General features: G+C 27.1%; 1 protein-coding gene across 6 annotated transcripts; it reads left to right on the plus strand.

The window, feature by feature from the left end:
* Positions 1 to 1,674: 1,674 nt before the first annotated feature.
* On the plus strand, positions 1,675 to 6,854 carry LOC105458663. 6 transcript variants are annotated; one of them, XM_011704140.1, is made up of 2 exons: positions 1,675 to 2,892; positions 6,186 to 6,854. In XM_011704140.1, exon 2 carries the CDS (start codon positions 6,425 to 6,427, stop codon positions 6,740 to 6,742), a length of 318 nt encoding a protein of 105 aa, XP_011702442.1. In that variant the 5' UTR covers positions 1,675 to 2,892; positions 6,186 to 6,424; the 3' UTR covers positions 6,743 to 6,854. The 6 variants fall into 6 exon arrangements, with proteins under 6 accessions (XP_011702442.1, XP_011702443.1, XP_011702444.1 ...); XM_011704141.1 differs by having other exon boundaries at positions 6,237 to 6,854; XM_011704142.1 differs by having other exon boundaries at positions 1,675 to 2,806.
* The last annotated feature ends 1,731 nt before the right edge of the window (positions 6,855 to 8,585 follow it).

An 8,585-nucleotide genomic window follows, 5' to 3' on the forward strand; every position in this document is an offset into this window, starting at 1 on the left:
ATTCGAGACAATGTATAAGCGAGAGATATTTATGCCTATATAAAATAAAACATTAAGAGTTGTATTACAAACGTAAAATGTTGCATTTAATACAATTGTAATATATACAAAATCGTAATTAATAAAAATGTTGTGAGAGTCAGTATATCTCAACTTCTTTAATTTTTTGTTTTTTGTGCTAAATATTAAAATAAAACTTTAATAAAGTAAAATCTATTTAAAATTAACAGTGTATAATTTTATAATTTATTTATTTCTGCAAAATTTAATTTTCAAAAATATTTTTAATCATTTACGACTATATTTGTATATATTTTGTAGTTACATATGCTATTAAGACTGTTATGCTACTATACATACGCTATTACATATGCTATTAGATTGTTAATATTTATAATTTAAAATATATTTAAATATATTTAAATATATTTTAAATTATAAATATTATTTCTACTAAAAAAATGAACTTAACCAAAGAATTTACAATTTAAAACAAGCACATTTTATGAATACTCTATCTAAAACTCCATAATTTAAATATAAAACTCTATATAAAACTCCATAATTTAAATTTCTATTATGATACATTAGATAAAACAAAAGATTATAAGAATTCAAAAAACATATTATAAGTTAATTATTAAACAAAAAAATTGTATAAAAACAAAGGTAATCATTTTCCATAGGTTTTTTGAGTATTGAATACGATTCTGTTTATCAAATTGTTCTATCACAATTTTGAGAAATTTCAATTAAAGTTGTAAAAAAGGGCTATTTTATGAAATTTGGTACAATTACAATATGCGACATGTTGAAGTTTAATTGCAATTATAATTAAATATGTTATTAGAATTCTAAACTTTAAAAGCAATTTGTTATGCCGATTATTGAAATAATATTTATGATTAATAGGATCTATTGCATCAAAGTTACCACAGTTACATATGCTATTAAGACTCTGTTTAAATATATTTAAATATATTTTAAATTATAAATATTATTTCTACTTAAAAAATTTTTTTAGTGAATACTAATCTAATGTCAAAATTAAATTCAAATTGGAAATCAGTATGATCACAATACCAAATTAATAAATGGTCGAATTTTTGTAATTAATGTATAGGAATTTTTTATACAAAATGTACATAAAAATGTAAATAAAAAATGTACATAAATGTACACAAAAATGTAAATAAAAAATGTACATAAATTTAAATTTATTTATTAACTTTAATGTCAGATTAGTATTCAATGATCTGGAAAAGCCTTACATTTGAATAACAATTGAAACATATTAAATCCTTAATAATCTATCAAAGTCGCAATTTTTATATAATGAACTCTGTATTAATTGTAATTATTGTAAATATTTTTTAAGCAAATTTCTTTTAAGGGCTGAGAATCCCAACACCATATTTAATTTTGATTATAATAAAACTTCAATATGTTATATATCATTGCTTTAAAATATATTGTTATCATGTAAAAATACACTAAAATCGTCCTTTTTCGCAATTTTAATCGCAGATTTTACAAAATTAACATAATAAAGCAATTTCGTAAACGGGATCGTATTCAGTGTCCAAAACTCTACTGAAAACAATTATTTTTGTTCTTGTGCTCGACAAAAGTTATTTTTTGTTGCATAATATTATTATACTCTCGAAAAGATAAAATTTAAATTGTTTTTTTACATTTTTATATTATATGTAGAAAATTTCGGATGCAGTGCTTCCGAAATGCTGGTTGGTATGACATATTTGTCCAGGCTTGCCTGGGTACAGCGAGGGTTGCCCTCCTTTCTCTGACCATGACCCACCCCGATAGCCCCCAGCTAAATAGTAGCTCTCAGCCCCGTTTCAATGCTCCCCCGCGTTCGTAACTATCCCGACATGCGCAACGCGTTCTCGCGTATATTGTGTGCGTATGTGCACGTGTAAGATGCCTCGTATTCATTCGCCAATTTCGCACAGTATGTAACAGGTGAATGAGGTCAAATAGTTTAGTTATTCCTACTCACCGATTGCTAGGAAATTCTTTTTTATTAGATACTGTGCTCTCAGTTTTAAATATCATCTTATGTGTGATTACAATTGTTGAAACTAAGAAGTGTAACAAACTGTATTATCCAAAGTATAAAAAAATTTCTAATAATAATACAAATACGTTTTAAAGTTTGTGAAATCTAAATAGTTTAAAATTTAAAGAAATCATTAAAATATAGATTTTTTAAAAATGTTACTTGGAAATTTACTAATTAAAGTTAACGATGAAAATTTCTAACTTATAATCTAACTTATAATCAACGCACTAAAATGTTTAAACATGATCTAGGTCAGTTCCTTCGAATCTTGCAGCTAGTTATGTTAATTCTATATTGCATTAATATAACTTCACCTTTTTGTTTAAGTTGAACTATAATATGAACTAAATATAGTTAAAGAGAAACTGGTAAATCGCTCTACTTTAACTAAATCATACTATTGGTGAAACTCAGAATCGATTATAAGCACAGGAGCTAGCGTGCAGGTTTATTCAGCCACAAAGCACACTGCGGTACAAGGCGCGCGTTGACAGTGAAAGTTCCAAAAACGAATCCACTTAGCTTCGGCAAGTCGTTGCTATTGGTGCCGCTAGCTCTCTCTTGTGTCTGCCGTTCCACTCTCAACTCTCAAGCGACTCCACCACGATCCGCCTGGCCTCAGTCGAAGGTGAACCGTCGGAGTCGTAACTTCAACGCTCGTTGCGTCCCTCATTGCGGCTTTCAATTCTGTCATTGAAAGTTAATGAATTTCGGATAATAGATGTGCGTATAACAATATGTTATGTGCGAATAATCGTATGAAAGTGTTTGTGTCGATGTGATCATTTTGTGAGCGATTATGCATTATTGTAGGTATCTAGAGTCAACGAATTAACAATGAAACATAGCTTGAGTTTCAACAATCCAAAAATCATACATCCAAAAATTAAAAGATCTGAACGACCTTAAAATCTATCGTACTGTCGCACTTAACGACTAACCTATCACTTTGAGGACTAAATTTTACAGTGAAAGACAATGATATTGTAAAATGGCGATACGTTGTATCGTTGTATGCGCGCTCGCGCGGCGAGTCGTGATGCGTTGATGGCGTCGGAGCCATTCTTCTGTGCGTGTCTGTTGAGAGAACACGTGCGTGTGTAACGCGTTACACCCCCACTAGTGAACACTCACTGCAACGCGATGATGATGCAGCAGCAGCTGCTTCGCTTAGGATCTTGGCTGACCTGAATAACCAAGGAAAAAAATGGACATTCGTTTACTGCATTTTTTTCTTCTCTTTCGTTTTATCCTCGATTTTATCTCGCATTTCTGTTCCAATTGGCACATAATAACATAAGAATTTCGAAAATTTATAATATGTAGGTATTCTCTTTTCGAATCTCTTAATTTTTCCGTTCTAGTAATTTATATATGATATTTGAATATCTATGGTTTGAAATTCTTAATTTTACAATTCCTTATTTTATAAAAAATATAGTAAAAAAAAAAAACAATGAAACAAAATACCAAAATATAAGGAAATGATGAAAGTAAACAAAGAATGGTAGATTTGAATATATGTATGTGCATATATTTTGAAACCATTTGTTCAAAATATTAAAAATACAAATACGAAATAAAATAAAATAAGAATTACATAATTACATTTATTATTTATTTCTATTTGTAATATAAATCTGTATTTTGGCACATATGTGTTTTAAAAGTACACATTAGATAGTTTCTAATAATTTTGTGTGCGTGCATACATATGCACACTTGCGCGTGTATATGTGTATAACAAATTCATTATTTATTTTGTGTCATGTGATAATTATGATAATCAATCATGATAAACAACTTATTATGTCCTTGATAAATGAGAATAGAAGTACGACAGAAAATAACAAAAAGTAATAAAAAGAACAATTAAATAAATTATAACGCATAGATAATATATTTATACAAAGATATATTAATAACAAGAAATACATCAAGAGAAAAATGGAGCTATGGAGAGCAAAGGATGTAGTAATCGCAAATGGAAAAGTGGAGCGAAGAAAGATGCTGACCTCGATACTTCTTTCCTTATGTTCTATCATATATAATTTCCATGAGAAAAGATCACCATAAAATTTATTTCTGTTATTACATCATGTTATTTTAAAATAATGGTATGTTACTCTAAAATGTATTTTTATATAAATTTCTTTATATACTTACTAGACAAACTAAAGCATTTCACATTTTTAATTATAAACGTATTTATGTCAGGAAGTAGTTGAGAAACCTGCTTTTCTGGAATTAAAAGAATTCGGAGAATCAGAATATAGGAGACTATAAAAGAAAGTTAAAAGAAAATTTTCGACAGGCATTTGAAGGTTACATAGATATTTTTTAATATTATATTGAAGCAATAATTTTCTCTATATATGTATATTGTACTAGAGAATAATAAAATAAATTTTCTTTACGATTTTTTTTGAAAATTTAAAAATGAAATAACAGAATTTTATTTAAAAAATAATATAAAATTGTAATATATATAAATGTCTGTGCTAATTATATGTTATAAATTGTATTATATATATATATATATATATATATATAATAATTGAAGATAACAATAATATTATGCTATGCTAACTTTTAATTGTATAAATTTTAAAATTTTTCCTAATATAGAAGGATTTTTTAATAGTAATTTTTGAAAATTGTGTGTATATGTTTTCATTTATCTTTACTATTATGAACAAATATTATGAACAAATATTATGAATGTTTATTACATATAAATTACGTAATATACAAAAATCCCAAATAGTTAAATAAATTGACAGTGTGCATTTATATATTTATTTAAGCAACTATGTATTTTTGTACAATAATTTGTGTACAAAAATATGAAAATAAAGTCATCGAAAAATGAATATTTCAGGAGGTATTTCATATTTTATATCAAAATATTATGTAGAATAAAATATAAAATACTTTGTAAATTACTGATTTTTTAAATTATTTAATTATTTTTACATACAAAGAAATATAATTAGAGAATAATTGAATATGTAAGAAAAATTGTATGGTTTTGTTTAAAAAATATAAATGATTATATCTCAAATGTATAGAAATAGTATTAATATTACAATTTTTAAATATACATATATGTTGAAAATTTATGATTTATGAGAGAGTTATTTATGATTTGAGAGAGAAAGAGAGAGATAGAGGATATGATACATTAAATATATTATTTTACATATTTTAAATGCCTATTATTTCTAAATTTTTATATCTGTTCTCAAAAAATTTGTGTAATACTTATTTAGCAATTACGAGATTAATATATACATTGAATATCTAAATAAAAGGTGCTTTTCGGTACATTTCATACTGTATGCTATTTCGAATCATCACTGAGCAGAGGTAAAATAATCGAATGTTTGCTTGCTTTAATGACAGTAGGGGAACTCTGTTAACTTCAATTAATTTAACAATAAATAAATTTTAAACTTGTTCCAAGTTAATATTTTGTGAACTAAAAAATATCAATAATTAAGTATCAGGATAGGACCGAAGAATGTTACAAGTAATTAAGAAAGAAGAACGCCAACATGGTTAAAGCGGATCTTGCTCGATAATATTCTAATGTGTAAAATATGTAAAAAATATCAAATAATTTTTATTTACAAGTTTTATCTATAAGAAATCTGTAAGAAATTTGTTAAGTATTCTTCAGGTGTTTTATTTACGTATTTCTCTATTTTTTATATTTTTATCATACTGTGCACTCAAAAGTTTATAAAGTATTTATTCATCCAGCTATTTCTTTTAAAATCTTTTTTAAATAAAATTTCTAAGTGAAATAGAATAGATTCTATAATATGCGTAGGTTTTCATTTGTTAATTTTTAAGGTCTTTAGGTCTACTTGGAAAGTTTAAACAAGTCTTATACTTGATTTTTGGATGTTTAGATTTTTGAATTTTTGAATACGCTATTTTGTAAATTGGCATATATACATATAATATGAATGTATAAATATGCTTAAATTATTTTTTTCTTCACGAGAAATGAAATGCAAAAAATTCATTACATATGAAAAGAAGAACGAATGTAAGATCAATTTTTAGCGCTAATCTCGATTTCTCTTTTCTTCAGAATATTGTATGAAAAAAATTGTGATTTTGTGGTTTTCATCGATTTTTAAAGGACATGAAGAAAAAATCTTACATTGACAGTTTTTATAGACGATATTTTTATCCATGATTGTTTTGTAAATCTTACATAGAGATTATTAAAGACAATTCTTCATTAATCTCAAAAACATTGAAAATACGGACAATACTAGTAATAGAAATTAAGAAGAGAAGAGTTAAAAGGTGGTGGTGAATGGTGAGATGCTGCAAACAATGCCACGGATACCTGTCGCAGCAGTACGGAGAAGGTGGAGCAACAAGTATATTGAAAATCTTCAAGAATCTAGTCCAGAAGTGTCGAGTAGTGATACATTTTCGTCAAGTTTTCAAGCAGATTCGAGTGCATCAGTGCGTGAAGAAGATCTTCAACTTTGGGATTTGGATCTTCATCGAGGACTCAAGACAGAATCTGAAACTGATCACTACCGCACCATCACCACCAGCGCTGCAGAATTAATTAATAACGATCAACCATCTTCACCTTTCTCTGCCTCTATCCAAGGTAAATTCAATCAATGACGAAACTGTTGTAAAATTCCTACAATAGCGAGTATAATTACTATAAAAAATTATGAAAACTTGGTACAATTTTCAAATTTTGAAACTTTTAAAAATTTACGTTCCTCATTTTTGAAACTTTTAAATATTGATGAAAAGTGCTTTTTTTACTTGATTTATAAAAAAAATTTAATAAAAAATTTTTTCAAGAATTATACATGTTAGAAAACACTTTTATACCTTATTATCATATTTTATAGGTATATCATTTGTCATATTTTGAAATTGTAAGTGTAAAAGGGATATAAAACTGATTATTTTTTAGAATGTTTAGAAAGTTTTTTAGCTGATTATTTTAAACTTGCTTAAAGAACTTATATATATTTTTATTCTTTGGTAATAAGTTAATTTTTTTTAAATTAACATTGAAACACTTCACATTATATGTATGTAGCAAAAAAGAAAGATAGAACTGCATAATCGTGATTAGAGAGCCTCGAGGAGAACCTCTACTCAGAGTGGCGCCATAAGAGGAGTTACGCCATGTTTAAACCAAATCCTGTGAGAGAGAAAGAGAATATATCTCACTCAATCTATCAAACAGTCTATCTCAGTCTATCCTACACATAAAATATCGGAAATCAAAAGTGATAGCCGTATGGCGCCACTCTGATTATATAGAGGCTCTCTAATCGTAACAATCTCATAATGCCGATTTTAATAACATATGTTGTCAAGGACATAACTCTAATTGTAAGCAACATTTAAGAAATTTTTGCTGTCGCTCGGCGTCTATTAAAAAATTATTAATAAAAATTAATTACTCTCTAGTATTTCGGACACGATGCAGTGTACATTTACATACGATTTCGACTTCATATTAGAAAATAAAAGGAATATATTTCATTTTCTAATATGAAGTCGAAATTGTATGTAAATGTACACTGCATCATGTCCGAAATACTAGAGAGTAATTAATTTTTATTAATAATTTTTTAATAGACGCCGAGCGACAGCAAAAATTTCTTAAATGTTGCTTACAATTAGAGTTATGTCCTTGACAACATATGTCATTGAAATCAGCATTATGAGATTGTTACGATTAGAGATGTATATATATATATATATATATATATTGTTAAATATATATGTACAATATATACAAGATGCTCACAAAAAGGTCGGGACGGCGAATTAGCTCGGAAGGAAGACGTTTTACAAAAAAATCTTTCAGACAAAAGTTATAGGGCTTTAAAAAATCTATTTACTGGTCTTATCGGTTTGACCTTGGGTGATGTCGCCAAGGTCACTTTAATTTTTTTTAAATGGAACACCTTATTCTTGATACTAGATTCCAATAACTGGTCAAGAACTTTCCAAAGCACTATAATAAAGTATTTTTTGATTAAGTAAATCTCGTGTTATGAAGCTTGAAAGTTACAGTACCATCGGCATTAGCATTATCCAAGGGGTCTGAACAATGGCTAAAACTTTTTGAATATTGTTTAGAATCATGAGCTTGAATATATGTCAAAAGATCATGACTATTGGAGGTTGTTTCTCTTAAAAAAATAAAAATGTTCAAAAATGAAAATAAGAGCAACAACCTTTAATGGTCTTTGCCCTATCCTACAATTTTTGTTAGAAACATTTTTTTTAAAAACGTCTTCCTTCCGAGTTAATTCGCCATTCTGACCGGTCCCAATCATTTTTGTTACCCTGTGTATGATATATACAGGGTGTCTATAAAGTCTGACCCAGGCCTAATATCTTGGAAACGACTTTAGATATGGAAAAATGTTTTAGACAAAAGTTGTAGGACATCAAGGGGGACATATGATGAAAAAAAATATATATATATATA

Source organism: Wasmannia auropunctata, unplaced genomic scaffold, assembly GCF_000956235.1.
Source record: "Wasmannia auropunctata unplaced genomic scaffold, wasmannia.A_1.0 LD334462.1, whole genome shotgun sequence".
NCBI lineage: Eukaryota > Metazoa > Arthropoda > Insecta > Hymenoptera > Formicidae > Wasmannia > Wasmannia auropunctata.